The 20933-nt window shown below is 55.4% G+C and overlaps 1 protein-coding gene across 1 annotated transcript; it reads left to right on the forward strand.

The window, feature by feature from the left end:
* Nucleotides 1–302: 302 nt before the first annotated feature.
* On the forward strand, nt 303–19816 carry PRPH2 (peripherin 2). The gene is made up of 3 exons (XM_056126007.1): nt 303–883; nt 16146–16392; nt 19610–19816. The coding sequence occupies exons 1-3, from the start codon at nt 303–305 to the stop codon at nt 19814–19816; spliced, it is 1035 nt and encodes a 344-aa protein (XP_055981982.1).
* The last annotated feature ends 1117 nt before the right edge of the window (nt 19817–20933 follow it).

The raw sequence follows: 20933 nt of genomic DNA on the forward strand, positions 1-20933 counted from the left end.
CCGCTTTTAATCTGCAGTGCCCGGGGCTCCCCTCTGGGTCGGGAAGGAAGCAGCAGAAACTGCAGACACTGAAAGAGCCTGCAAGAGTCTGGGAAGACTAAGCCGTTAACAAGGTGGGGGGGAGGCGGGGGTGGTCTCGACTCTGACTCTGGGGGGCTCAACATGGATAGCCCCTGGGACGGCTCCCTGCAGCTCGGACCCCTGGCCCCGTGCCCTGGGCCCTGAGTCCCCAGCCCCAGGACTGGAGCAAGTGGGGAGAGGCAGCTGAGCTGTGGGACGTCCCCCAGAACCAGCCCGCCAACATGGCACTGCTCAAAGTCAAGTTTGACCAGAAGAAACGGGTCAAGTTGGCCCAAGGGCTCTGGCTCCTGAACTGGTTCTCGGTGCTGGCGGGCATTCTCCTCTTCAGCCTGGGCCTGTTCCTCAAGATCGAGCTCCGGAAGAGGAGCGACGTGATGGATAACGCCGAGAGTCACTTTGTGCCCAACTCCTTGATCGCCATGGGGGCGTTGGCCTTCGCCTGCAACTCCCTGGCCGGCAAGATCTGCTACGATGCCCTGGACCCCGCCAAGTTCGCCCGGTGGCAGCCGTGGCTGAAGCCCTACCTGGCGGGCTGCGTCCTCTTCCACGCCGCCCTCCTCCTTGTGGCCCTCTGCTGCTTCCTGCTCCAGGGCTCGCTGGACGCCACGCTGGAGCAGGGGCTCCGGAACAGCATGAAATACTACCGGGACACGGACACGCCCGGCCGGTGCTTCATGAAGAAGACGCTGGACCTGCTGCAGATCGAGTTCAAGTGCTGCGGTAACAACGGCTTTCGGGACTGGTTCGAGATCCAGTGGATCAGCAACCGCTACCTGGACTTCTCCTCCAAGGAAGTCAAAGAGTGAGTGGCCAGCCCCGCGGGCTCCGGGGACTGCGAGTGACACCCTCTGTTCCCTTGCCCTCTCCTCCCCATGGGGTGCTCTGTCCGTACAAGTTATCCCAGCATGCCGAAAGGTGTCCTACGTGGGGCCCTCGGGAGGGGACCGTAGATTACCTTTGCGGGGTTCCCGACCACGACTCAGAGAGCCTGGGGTCTCTCTTGGTGATGCTCAACCATCCGGATCCGGTGGTGCTGTTCGGGCCCAGTGGAGTTGGGGGCCATCTGGGCCAGACCTGGTGGTGCGTGGGGAAGCATGGGGGACCAGGGGCTGAACCTGGGTCCTTGTATGTGCAAAACAAGGACTCCAGTCCTTGGAGCCATCTCCCTGCTCGATAATCTAGCTTTGAAAAAAAGACTATATACCAGGTCAGCCTTAGGCAAGTAAGCACCGTAATCACTCTCCAATCTCTCCGGGCCTGTTTCCTTCCTGCTGTCAATGAATTCTGCAATGTCCTTGGCTGAGGATGTCAAGCCTTAGAAGCTGCTTTGAGGTGCCTCCAGACAGGAGTGCCAGCAGGAATGAGGTTGCTCTGAGATCACCCAAGACCTCCAGCCACCGGCATGAAGCCATGCCTGGCCGCAGGTGTAGAGCAGTTGAGCTCACTGGTGGCCGGTCCTTGGGGTGTCTGCAGAGGGTGTGGGTGTAAGAAGGCTGAAGAGCTGCCCTGTGGGAGATTTCTCTGTCACTCCTATCAACTGTGCACAGATGACAGATTTGGCCTGGAAGTGTTAAGTTCCCTTTTCCCCAGCCTTGTCACACTGAGGGTCCACACTCAAGGACTTGGACCTTGGGTCTGGAGGTGACCAGGGCGCCCAGGCTGTCCTGGAGCCATCCTGTGCCACCCTGGGGCTTCTCCTCTGGACTGAGACATGACCACCTCCCGGCACACAGTGAGGCTGGTGCGATGCCCGTGGTGCTTCAGCGCTTGATGCCTGAGGGCATACGCCAGTGGGGCCTGTGTGTCCCCAACAGCAAACGTTCCCTCTAGAGTGAGACCCTCACCCCCGTGCCAGCAATGGCAGGCAGGGCCACCCTTTCTCCCTCCCCCGTTGCCCTCGCTGAGGCCTGGGACTCAGGGCTGATGCGGGGAGGCTGGCGGGTGCCAGGGGATTTGCACTCGGGCTGGCCACACACTCGGAGCTCCAGATGGCTGGCGGCTGTCCCGAGGGAGAAAGGAAGTCGGACTGAAGGTCACTGCATGGTTTTAGTTCTCAGGGTGAGGTGGTGGTGGGGGGATTAGTGTTGCAAATCCCTCCTCAAGGAGAGGTTGGTAAAGAGCTCGCCTCCCCCAGAGAGCGGGCACGCAGGATGGCACTGGGTAGCATGACTTACATCCGTTTCTTGAAGCCAAAGGGACAAGTAGAACTCCTAAGGACAGGGCCGGGAGCCATAGACCAGCGGGTTAGGCCCTTCCCTTGCGTATGGCTGCCTGGTGTTGGATCCCCAGCACCCTATATGCTTCTCCCTAGCCCACCAAGAGTGGTCCCTGAGTGCTGAGCCAGGAGTTAGCCCTGAGCACTGCTGGGTGTGCCCCATTCCCACTCCCAACAAACGAAAGAATACCTGGGGATGAGTATGAGGGAACAGGAGCGACTCGGCCTCTGTGAGTGGCTGAGAAAAGTCTTTCTGCCTTTCCCCGCAAGTTCCCTCGATTTTCTTCTGCACAGAGAAATAGATCTTAGAGAATTAGATCTCTCCAGAGTCCTCAGTCCCCGCTAGCCCCAGAGAGGAGGAATTTTCCAGGCGTTTGCCTGCCTCATGGTCCACGCTTTGGAAAGTTCAAACCAACAGTCGCCCAGCTCAGAACTGCTTTAACCCCCTGTTCTAGGTTACTGGGGTGAGAGGGTCCTTCCTTTCCTGGGCTTGGTGAAGGTTTGCTCTGTTTAAAATCATGGCGAGGGGGCTGGAGTGACAGCGCAGCAGGTAGGGTGTTTGCCTTGCACACGGCCGACCCGGGTTCGATTCCCAGCATCCCATAGGGTCCCCTGAGCGCTGCCAGGAGTGATTCCTGAGTGCAGAGCCAGGAGTAACCCCGGTGCATCGCCGGGTGTGACCCAAAAAGAAAAAATAAATAAAATTATGGTGAGAAACTGAAGAAAAACGGAAAAGGGAAATCCAGATTCTGTTTTGTTATTGTTATTTTGTTTGGGGGCCACACTCGGCGATGCTCAGGGGTTACTCCTGGTAGTGCCTAGGGCAGCACATGGGATGTCTGGAATCGAACCCCGGCCTGCTGCGTGCAAGGGTAAGCTCTGCCCTATCACTCCACCCAAAATCCAGATTCTCCTACCAGCGGATCAGCAGCTGTTTACTTACTTACTTACTTAATCTACTTTATTTACCGCAGAGCCTGGCAAGCTCCCTGTGGGTGGCATACTCGATATTCCAAAAACAGTAACAATAAAGGGGTCTCATTCCCCTGACCCTGAAAGAGCCTTCAATATGGCACCCTTGGGAAGGACGAGTAAGGAGAGGCTGCTAAAGTCTCAGGGCTGGGACGAATAGAGACGTTACTGGCACCCGCGAGAGTAAATTGATGAACAACAGGATGACAGTGATACAGTGATACTTACTTTATCTATGGTGCTCAGGGCACCACTAAGGGCGGGAGATCAAGCCGGTAAATCTACAGTAAAGGATTCAGTGAAAATCTACGGTAAAGGATTCAGTGCAGGGGCTGGAGAGAGAGCACAGCGGGTAGGGCATTTGCCCTGCACGCGGCCGACCCGGGTTCGATTCCCAGCATCCCATATGGTCCCCTGAGCACCGCCAGGAGTAACGCCTTGCACGTGGCCAACCCAGGTTTGGTCCCAGGTAGCCTATGTGGTCCCCAACGCTCCACCAGGAGTGATCCCTGAGCACAGAGAGAGCCTGGAGTAAGCCCTGTGCATCCCAGGTGTGACCCAAAAAGCAAAAAAAAAAAAAGGATTCAGTGCAGTAAAGGATTCAGTACCCCACTTGTCATTTTGTAGTATAATTTGTATCACCTCAGAACCACCGTTTCCCCCAACCTTCCTGATTATTTTTTATTTTGGGGCCAAACCCAGTGGTGCACAGGGCTTACTCCAGGCTCTCTGTGCTCAGGGATCACGCCTGGTGGAGCGCTGGGGACCACATAGGCTACCTGGGACCAAACCTGGGTTGGCCACGTGCAAGGGAAATGCCCTGCCTGCTTAACTATCACTCTGCCCTCCAACCCCCCAGCCTTCCTGAGACATGATTGTCATATGACGTTGCAAATTCCAGCTGCTCCACATGCTGATGGAAACACACCTAATCTAAACAGCAACACGGTATCAGCAAAGCCTGAGCTGATGGTACATCACAGTCATCTCATGTCATTTTTTTGCAGTGAGGTCTTATTCATTTACGTATTTATTGTGGAGTTGGGGCAGAAATCTAGGGCCTACAATGTGAAGGACAAGTGTTCTGAGCCATGTCCCTGGACTTTTTAATGTTATATTTTGGGGGGAAGAATTTCTTAATTTTTATTTAAAATGTTTAAAAATTGGGGCTGGAGCAATAGCACAGCGGGTAGGGCATGTGCCTTGCACATGGCCGACCCAGGTTCAATTCCCAGCATCCCATATGGTCCCCTGAGCACTACCAGGGGTAATTCCTGAGTGCAGAGCCAGGAGTAACTCCTGTGCATCACCGGGTGTGACCCAAAAAGCAAATAAATAAATAAATAAATAAATTTTTAAAAATTTACTTTTTTAACTGAATCACCATGAGATACACAATTACAAAGTTGTTCATGATTGGGTTTCAGTCATACAATGTTCCAACACCCGTCCCTTCACCAGAGTATATTTCCCACCACCAGTGTCCTCAGTTTCTCTCCCCTCACCCCCACCTGCCTTTATGGCAGATTGGCAGATACTCTTTCTCGCTCTCTCTGTCTTTCTCTCTTTCTCTCTCTCTCTGTCTGTCTCTGTCTCTCTCTATTTTTCTCTCTATCTATCTTGGGAGATTTTTTCATTTGTTGCTTAATTAGCACAGCGGTAGGGCGTTCGCCTTACAAGCGGCCAACATGGCCGACCCGAGTTCGATTCCTCCACCCCTCTCGGAGAGCCCGGCAAGCTACCGAGAGTATTCGATATGCCAGACACAGTAACAACAAAGTCTCCAATGGAGACGTTACTGGGCCCGCTCGAGCAAATCGACGATCAACGGGAGGGCCTTTACCTTTACCTTTACCTTTTAACCATATCACCATGAGATATGCAATTCCAAAGTTGCCCATGACTGGGTTTCAGTCATACAATGTCCCAACACCTGTCCCTCCATCAGTGCACATTTCCCACCACCAGGGTCCCCAGGGTCCCTCCGCCAGCGGAGAGTTTTGAAGGTAATTCTCCCTGGCAAGTTTCAAGTATTTCCGGTGGGAAGCTGCCTGGCCGACTCTCAGATCACTCATCGTGTTGCTGGAAGTGGATATTCTTAGACATCATCCCCTCTGAATACTCCCCAGACTTTTGTCACGACTATTTTTATCTGCTTCCATTCATGTGGTGTTTTTTCTTTTCTTTTCTTTCTTTTTTTTTTTGAGTGGGGGGTGGGGTGGGGTCACACCCAGCACTGCTCAGGGCTGACTCCTGTCCCTGCACTCAGTGATCGCTCCTGGCAGTGCTCAGGCGACCATATGGGATGCTGAGGATTGAACCCAGGTTGGCTGGCGTGCAAGGCAAACGCTCTACCCGCTGTGCTATCGCTCCAGCCTCACAAGGAATTTTGCAGCCGTTCAGTGTTGAATCAACTGAACTAAGGGTTGGCCGCACGCCCCGGGGAAGGGTCTCTGCTGCCCATCTACCACCAATAACGCGAGGCTGTGCCTCTTCTGCTCTCGTTGCTGTCACTGAGGCAGGGGCTCACACTTCGTCAGGGCAGTGGGGACGGCACCCCGGTGATGTGACTTGACTGGTGCCCGAGACCAAACTTGGACCCTCATGTCTGCAAGCCGACACCCTCACACTGGACCACACCCCTGGGGACCCCCGCTTTGGCCATGCCTTGCACTGCTCTGAGGGGTTCTCTCCGTGGTGCTGGGGGGGAATCCGGCCCGGGCTCCCCTCAGGCCAAGCCTGTGCCTGTTGGGCTTTCGCTCTTCCATGGGACCCTGTAAAAGTCCAACTTTTCTTTAGGTGATACTGGGTTACAGGGGTGTAAATATTTATCTTTAGGAGTGGTATCCTGTGCCCCCCCCACCCCCGCCACCAATCTCTTTCCACCATCCCTCCCGTTTCCAGCCTACCAGGCTCTTCTCACTGGCCCGTGGCATCTCCTCATCTTCTTTCTTTTTCTTTCTTTCTTTTTTTTTAATCTCGAGGTGTGGGAGGAAGGGACCTTTTATTTAATTAATTAATTAATTAATTAATTTTTGCTTTTTGGGTCACACTCGGTGATGCTCAGGGGTTACTCCTGGCTCTGCACTCAGGAATTACCCCTGGCGGTGCTCGGGGGACCATATGGGATGCTGGGAATCGAACCCGGGTTGGGCGCGTGCAAGGCAAACGCCCTACTCGCTGTGCTCTCTCTTCAGCCCCTTCTTTCTTTTTCTTTTAAATTTGTTGTTTTTGTTTTTGGCCACACCAAGCAACACTCAGGGGCTACTCCTGATGGTGCACAGGGGACCATATGGGATGCTGGGAATCGAACCCAGGCAAGGTCAATGGGTTCTGGCCCTTGTCTTGTTTCTTTATATCCCACATATAAGTGTGACCATCCTGTATCTACCCATTTCCTTCTTCTAGTTCTCAGGGGGCCAGACCCCTCCTCGCCCCACCCAAGTGTTTCCCCCACCCCCCCTGGGAGAGGCAATGCCTGGTCCTGAGTCCTGTCCTGAACCCTGTCCCTTCCCCCCAGGCTCGCAGCACCCGTGAGGTTTTGGCTTTTGCTTTCTGGTTTCCTGGTTTCGTTTCTCTCACTTTCCTCAAGTTTCAGGAAGGAAATGAATCTGTTGGCTCTTACCTTCCTCAAAGTGAGTCTTGAGGAGCAAAGGTAGAGCGGAAACGCTCTCTCCTCTCTAATCGCTCCAGGGCGGCACCTTTCTACCCAGAGGGCCCTGGGAAGGGGGAGGGCACCCTGGGCAGTGCCCTAGAGGGAGTGAGCTGCTGAGGGGTGGGTTTGCCTGAGGACACCAGGAGCTGCACCTGCCCTGCAAGTGAAAGAGCAAACAGAAAGAGCCCCAAGCGCCAGAGATACAGTAAAATGGGTGAAACGTTTGCCTTGAACAAGGCTGACCTGGGTTGGATCCCCGGCTTCCCATATGGTCCCCTGAGCACTGCCAGGAGGAATTCCTGAGTGCAGAGTCAGGAGGAACCCCTGAGCATCGCCAGGTATGCTGGTGTTCAGGCCTTACTCCTGGCTCTGTGCTCAGGGCTCAGCCCTGGTGGGGCTCGGGGGACATTATGTGATGCTGGGGATGCAACCAGAGTTGGATGGATTCACGGCAAGTGCCTTAATCCCTGTACTCTATCCAGCCCTGCGAAGTGAGTGGTTTTGTTTGTTTTGGGGGTCACACCCAGTGATCCTCAGGGGTCACTCCTGGCTCTGCGCTCAGAAATAACTCCTGGCGGTGCTCAGGGGACCACATGGGGTGCCGGGGATCGAAGCTGGTTTAGCCACAAGAACGTAAGTACCCTACCCACTGTCCTATTTTTATCCCTAAGTCCCCAAGACACAGAGGCAGAAGCTGACAGAAACTGACTTCCTGGCCAGGGCCCAGGATCGTGATGGGTTGTGGGACTCTAACCCATTCGACTAAGGCTTCAGACACTGAGGGTGCATTTAGGCCGCAGCAGCACACTCCAAAGTATCAATTAAAACTGGCAAGATTAACCACAGTCACAGCCGTCTATCAGAAGGGAGCGCCGGATACAGCTCACACGGGAGGAAATGGTCCTGGACCCGCTCAGGTCAGGGCACGCCTTCTCCCAGCCTGTGCCAGCCCAGATGCTTGTGTGAATCTGCAGACAGCATGGAGGCAGCTCGGGGCCAGGCGCACTCTTTCCCAGCCCTTAGTAGCACAGCCGTGGCTCCTGGTTACTCAGGGACCCCGTGGATGGCTGGTGTCGTCATAAACCTTTTTTTTTTTTTTGGGAGGGGGGTCACATGTGGCGATGCACAGGGGTTCCTCCTGGCTTTGCACTTATGAATCACTCCTGGCGGTGCTCGGAGGACCGTATGAAATGCTGGGAATCGAACCCGGGTTGGCCGCGTGCAAGGCAAATACCCTACCCGCTGTGCCATCGCTCCAGCCTCTCTTCATAAACCTTTAACCCCAAGGCTGTTGCTGTCCTTAATAAGTGATGCTTTCCAGAAAGATAACAGTAATGTCGGCCTACTGTTAAGCTGATTCTGGTCCTGAACAATCGCCAGGCCCTGATTTTGACAATAGTCCCACGGCCTTTGTCTCTGTGTAGAAGCTTCTCCTTCCGGGGTCCAGCCAGGGCCCTGGGCCTTACTTGCTGCATCTCACTGGGGCTCCTGAATCTCAGATGGGTTTGTGTTGGGGGTTAGGGAGGGGAGGGCACACCCAGCAGTGCTCCAGGCTTCCTCCTGACTCTGTGCTCAGGGATCCCAAGGGCCAGCTCTGGGGGCCACTGTGTGGTGCAGGATTGAACCCAGGTAGGCTGAGGGCAAGTCCATTCCTTCCCTGCTACCTGTACTATCCCTCCAGCCCTCAAATGAGTTTCTGCCATTCAAAGGCCCCCACGCCCTTGGGTGGGTTAGGTTTGGAGGCACCAGAACTTTTTTCAGTCCACATTGCCAGTCCCTCCCCAGGAGGAGAAAGGGCCCCTCGATGGGCAGGTTTGGCGCCTGCAGCCTGGCTGGGGTCTGCGGTCTCTGACCCGGAACTGCTCATCTGGGTGACTCAGAGCCCTGCAGCTGGGTCTGCGGCCTCTCCAGCCCACGAGGTGCTGAGTTCTGGCATCCAGGTTCCCTCAGGAAGGGACGGGGAGCCCCTGCTTCAAGGTGTATGAAAAGGAGGTGAGGGAGACCACCTTGCCTTGCATGGGGCTGACCAAGGTTTGATCTCCAGTTCCACCACTCACTGCCAGGAGTGATCCCTGAGTACAGAGCCAGAAATAAGTCCTGAGCACTGCTGGGTGTGACCCCCAAACAAAAATAAATAAGCAAAAGCAAAAAAAAAAATCAAGGGCTGGGCGAGAGTGATAGTGCAGTGGGTAGGGCATTTGCCTTGCATGTGGCTGGCCCGGGTTCAATCCCTGGCATCTCATATGTCCCCTGAGCACCTCCAGGAGTATTTCCTGGTGCAGAGTCAGGAGTAACTCCTGAGTATCGCTAGGTGCAACCCAATATAACCCCCCCACCCCCCAAAATAAGGGTTGCTTCCAATCTGCAGAAAGGTATCAGGTGGGAAGAGCTCAGACTTTTTTTTTTTTATAAGAATTTACAGTTTAGGGCCAGAGCAATAGTACAGTGGGTACTAATAGCACGTGTCTTGCATTTGGCCAACCTGGGTTCGATCCCTGGCACCACATATGGTCTCCTGCGCCTCTAGGAGTGCTCCCTGAGCTCAGAGCCAGGAGTAAGCCCCGAGCACCATCGAGTGGGGCCTAGCCGATTACCCCCCCCCCAAAGAAAAGAATTTATAGGAATTTATAGTTTTCAGCCCCCTGCCTGGTCACACCCCTGGTCAACACATGCACACACCTGCCTGACTATGGCTCTGGTGCCAGGCAGTTGGTGGTTTTCATTTTTTTCTCACTGCATTTTCACAAAGCAACTCCTGGTATTTTTTTTTTCAGGTGTTGTTATCTGTGTTTATAGATTAAAAAAAAATCTGAGTTTTAGGGAATGTAAGAGGGGTATTTCTAAGATTTCACAGTAGGGAATGGGAGGTTTAAAAACCCAGTTTTATTGAGATATAATTCACATGCCCTACAACATACTCAGTTGAAGTGCATGATTCTGGCCCAGGGTTGTGGCACAGTGGCAGAGCACTGGTCTTTTTTTGTTTGTTTGTTTTTGGGTCACACCTGGTGATGGAATTACCCCTGGCGGTGCTCAGGGGACCATATGGAATGCTGGGAATCGAACCCGGGTCGGCCGTGTGCAAGGCAAACGCCCTACCTGCTGTGCTATCTCTCCAGCCTCTGGTCTTTTTTTTTTTTTTTTTGGCGGGGGTGGCTGCTTTTTTGGGTCACATCCAGCGAGGCTCAGGGTTTACTCCTGGTTCTGCACTCAGGAATGCCTCCTAGCGGTGCTCGGGGGCCATGTGGGATGCCGGGGATCCAGCCCTGGTTGACCTTGTGCAAGAAAGCGCCCTCCCGGCTGTGCTGTCACTTCAGCCCCCTGCTAGAGCTCTTGTCTTACATGTGTGAGATCCTGGGTTTGATCTCCAGAACTCAAAAACCAAGGTGGGGAGGTGGACTGGAGAGGTGCTGTTGCGCTTACCTTACTGTGGTCCTATTGCCTCGGGAGCAGATGCTCTGTTCTTGTCCGGAGCAAGACTGAGAGCAAAGGGCAGGAGAGGAAATGGGCAAGTCCAGTAAAGATTTGATTCAGGGAAACAGGGAGGAAGGGAGAGAAAGGCAGGGAAGCGCCCAGATTCTGGGAGGGGTCTCCTGAATTGGGATTCTGAAGAAAGGCTGGCAGGGCTGGAGCCATAGCACAGCGGGGAGGGCGTTTGCCTTGCTTGCAGGTTTGATTATTCCCAGCATCCCATATGGTCCCCCAAGCACTGCCAGGAGTAATTCCTGAGTGCATGAACCAGGAGTAACTCCTGTGCATTGCCGGGTGTGACCCCCCAATAAAAAAGAAAAAAAAGCAAAAAAAAATAAGAAAGGAAAGCTGGCATCCTTCCTCTTGTAGACCTTTTAAGAAAGGTGGGTGGGTATTTCTTTATTATGCCCCAGAGTGTGGGCCTTTACAAAGCAAAAGGAGTGTGGAGGCCAGTGGGTTTTAGGACATTCATAGGCAGCACAACTCAGTGAGACCATCTTCACTGCTTTCTATATTTATTTTGGGGCCACACTTGGTGATGCTCAGGAGTCACTCCTGAGAGCTCAGGGGATCAGGTGGGGTACCAGGGTACCCAGTTTGGCCATATGCAAGGCAAGCGCTCGAATATTACCCCCTCCAGCCCCAAGTCTCTGCTTACATAAGGATCTGAATATTCACACCTTTCTTCCTGCCTCTTTTTCTTTGTTTCTCTTTCTTTCTTTCTTTCTTTCTTTCTTTCTTTCTTTCTTTCTTTCTTCCTTCCTTTCTTTCTTTCTTTCTCTTTCTTTCTTTCCTTCTTTCTTTGTCGGGGAGAGTCACATCCTGTGATGATCAGGGGTTACTCCTGGCTCTGCACTCAGGAATCATTCCTGGCAATGCTTGTGGGACCCTATGGGATGCCGGGAATTGAACGCAGGCCAGCAGCCTGAGAGGCAAATGCCCAGCCTGCTCTGGTCTCTTTTATCACTAGGGCAAATGCCTCTCTTTGAGGGTCTTATTGTAAATCCGGGTGTTATTTCCTTTGACCCGTAAATACTTCCAGAGGCATTAACAGAACATAAGGAAGGGCCAGAGAGATCGTACAATGAGTAAGTACCCAACCTCTTACCAGGAGTGATCCCAGAGACCAGAGCCAGGAGTAAGCCCTGGGCACTGCCAGGTGTGGCCCAAAAACCAAGACCAAAATTAAAAATAAAATACCTAATGCACACAACATATATGTATTTCTCACACATAAAGATTAATGTTCGGGGCTGGAGCGATAGTACAGTGAATAGGGCGTTTGTCTTGCATGCGGCTAACTCAGGTTCAATCCCCAACATCCCATCCTGAGCAATGCTAGGAGTAATTCCTGAGTGCAGAGCCAGGAGTAACCCCTGAGTGACATTGGGTGTGACCCCCCCCCCCCAAAAAAAGAGACAAGACTGAGTCTCCTCACACTGGGCCTCCCTGAGGACAGGGTTCTGTCCCCTCAGACTGGGCCTCCCTGAGGACAGGGATGCAGATCTGGCTAATGGAAGTCAGAGTTTCTTAGGCACCAGCCTGGGCCCTCTTGGGGTCCTACACTCCAACGTAGCTCTGTCTCCCCCCCCCTCCGCCCCCAGAAATGTCATCTGTTTACTCAGGACTGTCCTGATTACAAGCCCAGATTAAGGTTCCGTCACCTTCTTAGACAAAGCTGGTGGCAGAGCTCCTTAGGGGAGAGCAGCTATTTATGGCAGAATGTCTTCAGGCTACAAATCTCTAGGGCAGGCCCAAAGGGTCTCAGTGGTGCCCACTCTGTCCCTCCCATAGCGATGCCCCATGTGATTTGGGAAAGCCTCAGGTCCCCCTTTCCTGGAAACAAACAAGAGATGAACTGACGGCTCAGAAAGTCTTGCTGTGTGGAAGACGGGACAGGCGGGTCCCCAACGAGTGACACTGAGAACCTCTCATCTTCTGGGAGCTGCCCCAGTTTCTCCTGTGAAAACATGATCGGTGCTGGACAGATTAGATGGAGATTGAACAGGATGACATGTCCTGAGCATCTGCAACAGAGCCAGTGCCAGGCTTGTGCTCCTCTGAAGAAAGTCTGGAGGCACCTCACTGGGAATCTGGGTTGGCGGGGAGGGGACAGTGTGAGGGGACATAGCCCCCTGCTCAGAAAGCCCCAGTGTAGAAGACAGCCCAGTCCTCAGGGAGCCCCCGTCTGAGGGGACAAAACCCTGTCCTCAGGGAACCCTAGTCTGAGAAGACACAGTTCCTTCCTCCAGGAGCCCCGGTTCGAGGGGACACAGCCCTGGATCCTGGGAGAACCAGTCTGAGGGAATACGGCCCTACCTCAGGGAGCTCAAGTCTGAAGGAGCACAGCCGTGGTCACATGGAACCTCAGTCAAGGGGACATAGCCTTGTCCTCAGGAAGTTCCAGTGTGAGGAGATAGTCCCGTTCTCAGGGAGTCCCACTCTGAGAGAACAGTCTTGGGGTTCTCAGGGAGCCCCAGTTCAAAGAGACACTGTCTCCTCCTCCGAGAGACCCGGTCTGAGGGTACACAATCCTGTCCTCAGGGAGACCCAGTCTGAGGGGACATAGTCGTGTCCTCAGAGAGCCCCAGTCTGAGGAGATACAGTCTTCTCCTCGGGGACCTCAGTGAGGGAACACAGTCTTATTCTCAGGGAGCCCCAGTGTGAGGAGACATAGCCCTGTCTCACGGAGCCCCAGACTGAGGGTCCACAGCCCAGTCTTAGGGAGCCCCAATCTGAGGGCACACAGTCATGTCCTCAGGGAGCCCTAGTGTGAGGGGACACAGCCCTGTTCTCAGGGAGCCCCAGTCTGAGGACACAGCTCTGTCCAGGGAGCCCCAGTCTGAAGTCACACAATCCTGTCTCACAGAGCCCCAGGCGAGGGGATAGAGTCCTGTCCTCAAGGAGCCCCAGTGTGAGGGGACACAGTCTTGTCTCACAGAGCCCCAGTCTGAGGAGACACATCATGTCCTCAGGGAGCCCAGTCTGAGGGGACACAGTCCTGTCGTCAGGGAGCCCCAGACTGAGAGTCACAGTCCCCTCCTCCAGAGACCCAGGGTGAGGAGACATAGTCCTGTCCTCAGGAAGCTCCAGTCCGAGGGGACACGCCCCTGTTCTCAGGGAGCCCTAGTCTGAAGGGATATAGTTCTATTCTCAGTCTTAGGGGGACAACAGCCCTGTCCTTGGGGAACCCCAGTCTGAGGGGACTCGGCCCTAGTCTCGTGGAGTTCCAGTTTAGGGAACACAGCCCTGTCCTCGGGGAGCCCCAGTCTGGGGGAGACAGAGCCTTTTCTCAGGGGATACAGCCTTGTTCTTTGGGAGCCCCAGTCTGAGGGGACACAGCCCAGCTCTGTGGAACTGCGAAGTGAGGTGGAGAATGGACCATGAGGAAGGTCAGTGGGATGGAGACATTCAGAGACTCGCTGGCCACTCAGTGGCATAACTGTCGCTTCAGATGCCCCTGTGGCTGTGTTGGGGTCTGGGGTCTCTCCCCAAGTCTGGGAACACTGAGATACAGTGGACGGGATACAAAGGACATGAAGTTCTGCTGGATAAGAATGGGAGAGTGCCCCACTGTCCCTGGGGATCCCCCCAGACTGGTCCGGAGGTGCTGAGTGTCCTGGGGGGAGGGGTCAGTGCCGAGGGCTGGCCTTGCTCCATGTCCTCCTCTGCAGAACCATCTAAGTGGTTGCAAAGGTCAGCCCTGCCCCTGTCCCCATGGTGAGGAGCCAGGCCCCAGTGTGCCCAGAGAGGACACCCCCCTTCATAGAGGACACCCCCCTTCATCGCCTCCTTAACCCTCCCCCCGACACAGCCTGGCTTCCCTCCATGAATGAGAGTAGCCCAGGGATTATGCGTGTGGTGCTGGGATGGAACCTGCTGGGTCCTTCCTGGACCCCCAGAAGAGCAGCAGTGAGGCCACACACAGAGACTGGGGAACGTGCTCAGGGCAGGGGTGCTCAGAGCACCCCCAGAGGGAGCCTCTTTCACTGTCAGGACAGCAGTCCCCGGGGGTGTCTCCTGGCAGACTGAGGGGACCATAGGGGAAATCTCCTGGGTGGTTCTCAGGGGGCCCCTCTTGGGGGTCTCAGCCAGATGCACTGGCAACTCAATTTAAGGCCCAACGGTGTGCCAGGATGACCCGGGCCAGCCCAGCTGTGCTGGCGCCTCTGGGACTCCACCTGGGGATGCCTTAGGGGTGTCTGGGTGCTCCGGGGAACTGGCTCAGCCACACACAAGGCGAGCGCCTGGCCCAGGACTCTCTCTCTGGCCCCTCTGGCCCTTTGTTTACTTTTCTGGACCACACCCAGCAATGCTAAGGGGCGATTCCTGCCTCTTTACCCAGGGGTCACTCCTGGCCATATTCAGGGGCCATCAGTGGTGCTGGGCTCCGGTCACTGTGGCCTCAAGCGGGGCATGTGCCTTCCCCCCTGAGCGGTCTCCCTGCCTCCCCCAGACCCCAGGGTGTTACTTTTAGATCCCGTTTTGATTTTTGCTTTTGGGTCCCACTCAGGGCTGCTGGACTGTGCTGAGCACTCCGTGCGGTACTGGACCAAACCTAGGGCTTCCTGCATGGAAAGTTCGCGTTTGGTCCTTTAAGCCAGCTCCCTGGTCTTTTGAATGTGGCACCCAAGTTGGTGTATGTCTGATGTACTCCACAGCAGAACAGTGGCTGCGGCCCAGAAGCCCTGGTTTCAGAGAGAGAGAGAGAGAGAGAGAGAGAGAGAGAGAGAGAGAGAGAGAGAGAGAGAGAGAAAGAGACAGAGAGAAGAAAGTGAGAGAGAGAGTGTGTGGGAAGGGGGGGAAGAGAGGAGAGAGAGAGACGGAGAGGTGGAGAGAGAGAGAGAGGGAGAAAGGGAGAGGGAGAGAGAGACAGAGAGAGGGAGAGAGATAGACAGAGAGAGGCAGAGAGACAGAGAGAGACAGAGCTAGAGACAGAGAGAGAGACCGAGACCGAGAAGAGAGACAGACAGAGAGAGAGAGAGAGAGGGAGAGTGAGACAATGAGAGAGGGAGAGAGACAGAGACAGAGAGATAGAGAGAGGGAGAGAGATAGAGACAGAGAGAGACAGGGAAAAGAGACAGAGACAGAGAGAGGGAGAGTGAGACAGAGATAGAGGAAAAGAGACAGAGAGAGGGAGAGAGACACAAGGAGACAGAGATACAGAGAGACAGAGAAGAGAGACAGAGACAGAGAAGCAGAGAGAGACAGAGAAGAGAGACAGAGACAGAGAGACAGAGAGGCAGAGAGACAGAGAGGAGAGACAGAGACTGAGAGCGAGCCTGGAGGCCCAGGGAACAGGCTGTATTTCTCAGGCAAGGGCTCCAGGTCTGTGTGAGGCATGAAACCCGGCACTGTCTCACCTACGGTGCCAACCATTCGAGTCACACGGTGACTATAATAAAATTAAAAGAGCACCGGGCTGCCTGCGGCTGTCTCCCCGGCCTCTGCACAGGTCCCAGGGGCAGGGTGGGGCTTCTGGAAACCTCTGCGGGGCGGATCTGCTGTACGGTGCTCTGCCGGGGTGGGTGGGGGCCGCTCGGCGCCCCCTGCTCCTCCTGCCAGGACCCGGCGGGGGGCATCGGCCCAGCTTGCGGGCCAGCCCCTCTCCCTTCTGCCCGTCCCCGCTTTCGCGGAGTAGGGGTCCAGGACGGCCTGGCCGGGTGGGGGGGACATCGCCGGGGCCGGGCGAGGGAAGGGCGTCTGGGGGTCCCAGCGCGGGGGAGACCTCGGCCTCTGCCTCTCCCGCAGTCGCATCAAAAGCAACGTGGACGGGCGGTACCTGGTGGACGGGGTCCCCTTCAGCTGCTGCAACCCCAGCTCACCGCGGCCCTGCATCCAGCAGCAGCTCACCAACAACTCGGCCCACTACAGCTACGACCACCGCACGGAGGAGCTGAACGTGTGGCTGGCGGGCTGCCGAGCCGCGCTGGGGGCTTACTACGGGGGTCTCATGAGCGCCATGGGCGCCGCCACTCTCTGCGTCTGGCTCCTGGAGGTAGGCGGGCGGGGGGCGCGGGGCTGGATGAAGGGGTGGACGTGGGTCTGGACCCTCCTCCTCCTCCTCCTCTCCTTCTCCTTCTTCCTCCTCTTCCTCCTCCTCCTCCTCCTCTCCTTCTCCTTCCTCCTCTTCCTCCTCCTCCTCCGCCTCCTCCTCCTTCTTCTTTCTGCTTTTTGGGTCACACCGGGTGATGCTCAGGGGTTCCTCCTGGCTCTGCACTCAGGAATCACTCCTGGTGGTGCTAGGGGACCCTATGGGATGCTGGGAATCGAACCTGGGTTGGCCGCGTGCAAGGCAAACGCCCTGCCCACTGTGCTATCGCTCCAGTCCCCTGGACTCCGCTTCTTTTGGGGAGGCGTCACACCTGGTGATGCTCAGGGGCTCCTCCTGGCTTTGTCCGCAGGGATGCCGAGGATGGAACTCAGGGGTCCGCATGTAAGTCCTGTGGCCCTGTCTGCTGGCCAGTGGCTCCAGCCCTGGACAGGCTGTGGGTCACACTGGCCCTGGCCTGGCCCTTTTGGCCCCGTTGTGATTGTCTTCCAGCGCAGGGGATGAGACTGTGATGGTGGTGATGTCACCTCACCCCAACGCCCCCACACAAGCCCCTGTGACTCCCCCCTACTTTTGAATTTTGTTTATTTTCCTCTTTTTTAGCCCTAGACTGTTGAGTTCATGTGCACAGAACTTAAATGTCTCTGCTTCCTTTGTCATCGTGGGAGCCAGGGAGTGAAAGCCAGGACCTTGACAAGGAAGGCACCGGCCTACCACTGGGCTACATGCCAGCCCTTCCAGTGGCTCCTTTTCATTGTTTTTGTATTTTTTTCCCTGGGGGGTGCACCCTGCAGTGCTCAGGGGTTATGCCTCACTCTGCACTCAGGGATCACTCCTGGTGGGCTTGGAGACCATATGGGGCTCCAGGGATTAAAACTGGGTTGGCTGCGTGTAAGGTAAGTGCCCTTCCCACGGCATGATTCTCTTTCTTTCTTTCTTTCTTTCTTTCTTTATTTCTTTCTTTCTTTCTTTCTGTTTTGGCTTTTTGGGCTACACCTGGTGATGCTCAGGGCACCATACAGGGTACCATGGGCAAACCCAGAATGGCCTTTTTCAAGGTAAATGTCTTATCCAGTTACTCTGGCCCTATCTAGCTCCATTTCCAAATTGATTCTTTTTTTCCCCTTTTTTCTTTTTGGGTCACACCTGGAGATGCACAGAGGTTACCCCTGGCTCTGCACTCAGGAATTACTCCTGGCAGTGCTTGGGGGACTATATGGGATGCTGGAAATCGAATCCGGGTCAGCCATGTGAAAGGCAAATGCCCTACTTGCTGTGCTATCGCTCCAGCCCCTAAAATTAATTTTCTTTTGGCTTTTTGGGTCACACCTGGCGATGCTGCACAGGGGTTACTTAATCCTGGCTCTGCACTCAGGAGTTACTCCTGGCGGTGCTCAGGGGACCATATGGGATGCTGGGAATCGAACTCGGGTTGGCCGTGTGCAAGGCAAACGCCCTACTCGCTGTGTATCGCTCCAGCCCCTAAAATTAATTCTTAATTAATTCATTTTGGCTTTGGAGCCACCCCAGGCAGTGTTCCCCCCTCCCCCAACAGTCCTTCCCGTCCCCTACTCCCCTTTCCTCTCCCTTCTCCTCCCCTTCCTTCCATCCCCTCCTCTCCTGCCTCCTCCCCTCCCATCCCCTCCTCTCCTTTTCTCTTCCCTTTCTCCCCTCCCCCCTGCTCCCTTCCTCTCCCACTTCCTCTCCTCTCCTCCAGGTCGAGGTCAGCAAGAGAACTGCCTTTTACTCAAGTGAGGCGCTTACCTTAAGCCCCGCCCAGCGCAGTCCCTGTCCTAGGTGCTGAAAATGGTCGTGGGTTTGGAGTGGTTAACCCCGGGGGACAGGGGGTCTGGCTTTGAGCCGGCAGCAGGAAACGTCCCTCCTGAATCACTGGGTCGGGGAGGCTTCCCCTGCCCTCAGAAGAGGCGCCGTGTGGTCCCCTTGGCTGAGGACACGCACTATCTCGGGAAAGGACAGTCCAGCACCGAGAGCCTCTGGGGATGTTGAACCCAATGCAGGGGGCAATAGCAGGAGGGAGCTCCCAGCCAGCAGACCAGAGAGCGCGTCCCCTCAGGTCCCTGACAAAGAGGGGGGTATCAGCAGTCAGCGGGAAGATGGGGTCCGGCAGCTGCATCTCCATCCTGAACCCGAATGCTGCAGAGGGAACCAGCACACAGGGCATGGGCTCTGTAAGGCAGAATGCCTGAGAGTTGGGCAGGACTGTGACGAGTGTAAAATAAAGTGCAGCAAGGGTCTCCTTCAGGAGAGTGGGTGGGGTCAGAGTGGGATCATGCATACCTGGAGGTCTTACTGGAGGTGGTGAGCTCTTCCACTGAATAGTATTAAACTTTCAGCGGCAATAACAATAACAAAACCCTGAAACTTTGTCAATTATGAGGACCTTTCATGGCCTCTTTATAAAATGTTCCCAGATTGCATCTACTGGGACCGTGAACAATGTGCTGTTGTTTTGGTTTGCAGTAGGATGTGATACAATCCCAGTGTGTGTGTGTGCCCTCTTTTCTTTTCTTTTCGTTTCTTTTCTTTTCCTTTCTTTCTTCCCTTTCCTTGTTTCTTTTTCTTTTCTTTCTCTCCTTCCCTCTCTCCCTCCCTCCCTCCTTCTCTCCCTCCCTCCCTTCCTTCTTGATAATTATTTTGTTTTGTTTTGGGGTCACACCTGGTGATGCTCAGGGCTTACTCCTGGCTCTGCAGTCAGGAATCACTCCAGGTGGCGCTCGGAGGATTGAACCATATAGCATGCCAGGGATTGTACTATCTCTCTGGGGTCCTCTTGGCTCTGTGCTCAGGGTCACTCCTGGTGGAGCTCAGGGGATGCTGGGCATTGAACTGAGGTCGGTCTCATGCCAGGCAAATGCATGCCTTCTGGTCTCTCTGACCCTGGAGATGACCTTTTAAATTCCATCCAACAAGTGGGTATTGAGTAACTCACTATATACTCCAGACCAAGGGCAGGGGTGGGGGTGGGGGGGGGCACAGGACGCGCCCACCAGGCTGGGTGGGCGGGTGAACGTGGGAGCAGTGATGCCCGGGCGGCGGGAGCCCAGGGTGGAAGGGGAGGCGACTGCAGCGACAGGTGGGCCGGTCCTCGCCCACCCAGAGGCCACGCAAGGTCCCGCAGGTGCTAAGTCTTCCCTCCCCGCAGGTGGCCATCACGGTGGGGCTGCAGTACCTGCACACGGCGCTGGAGGGCGCTGCCGAGGACGCGGCGGCGGAGAGCGAGGGCTGGCTGCTGGCCCAGAGCCTGCCGGACACGTGGCGGGCCTTCCTGCAGGGCCTGAAGCAGCTGGGCAAGGGCAAGCAAGTGGACGCCGCGGGCGAGGACGCTGGCCCGGACCCGGAGGCCGGCTGACGGCGGGGCCGCCCTCCAGCCCAGACTCCCCTAGCCGGGCCGGGTGCTGGCTGGTGAGGGCACAGAGGGGGCTCTGCTCTCCAAAGACTTGGAAGTCTCCTCCCCTCAGAGCATTGGAAAGACTCAGAAAGTAAATGAGGGAGCCAGAGCGATAGCACAGCGGGGAAGGCGCTTGCCTTGCACGTCGCCAACCCCGGGTTCGAGCCCCAGCATCCCCTAAGATCCCCCGAGCACCGCCAGAGTGATTCCTGAGTGCAGAGCCGGGAGCAACCCTGGAGCATTGCTGGGTGTGATCCAAAAAGTATAAAAAAGAAAGAGAGAAAGAAAGAAAGAAAGAAAGAAAGAAAGAAAGAAAGAAAGAAGTGGATCCCCTGTAAGGCCCCCACCCTAGAACTTATCGGGATGTGGATGGACTGACCGGGACTCTCTGATGACCCCCTGGGCCCAGGACCCTCTGGCAGCGGGAATTCACTAGAACCCCCGGCTGCCCCTCTTTTACAAGTTGGCCATTGCCAGCCTCTAACTGTTTTGTTTGAAATTCAGCGTCACTTGGAACATGGCACAGGAGCCTGAACAGCGTCAGGCCACATATTGTTATTAAAACAAGCCACACTGACAGGTTGACCATGGTCCTGCGGGGCCGAAGGTGGGGACAGTGCTGCACATGCCAAGGCACTGAGGCGGAGATGGTGTTCAGGAGAATTGAAGAGATGCGGCCTGCCCCTACACACACACACACACACACACGCACACACACAATATACCCCGTCCACTACACACACACACACACACACACACACACACACACACACACACACACACAACTTTTGTGTTTCAGTCCCTTAGCCAGGAGTGAGCCAGAGGCTGAGAGAGCCGTGTTCCTGGAAAGTTCTATAAAGCCTGTCCCCTAAAGGCCCAGCTCCTTTGGCTGGCCTGTAGGGGTTCTGGGTGGGCAGGCTGCCCTTTGGTGGAAGAGGAGCAACATTTGGGCAGAAGACCACCCTTGGGAACCAGGGCTTGCCTTTTGATCGGTGCAGGGACCCCCCACTCAGGTGGCATGACAGAGGATGTGGAAACATCAAACGCCCACCGGAGGGTGAAGCTGTTTCTCCCCACC

This window comes from Sorex fumeus, unplaced genomic scaffold (assembly GCF_029834395.1).
Source record: "Sorex fumeus unplaced genomic scaffold, SorFum_2.1 ptg000061l, whole genome shotgun sequence".
In the NCBI taxonomy this organism is placed as follows: domain Eukaryota; kingdom Metazoa; phylum Chordata; class Mammalia; order Eulipotyphla; family Soricidae; genus Sorex; species Sorex fumeus.

What these genes read in the sequence shown, in the direction of transcription:
- PRPH2 (XM_056126007.1), top strand. Translation starts at nt 303, where the DNA reads ATGGCACTGCTCAAAGTCAAGTTTGACCAGAAGAAACGGGTCAAGTTG. An exon ending in TCCTCCAAGGAAGTCAAAGA is followed by an intron (nt 884 to 16,145) that starts GTGAGTGGCCAG and finishes CCTCTCCCGCAG; the next exon opens with TCGCATCAAAAGCAACGTGG. An exon ending in TCTGCGTCTGGCTCCTGGAG is followed by an intron (nt 16,393 to 19,609) that starts GTAGGCGGGCGG and finishes CCCTCCCCGCAG; the next exon opens with GTGGCCATCACGGTGGGGCT.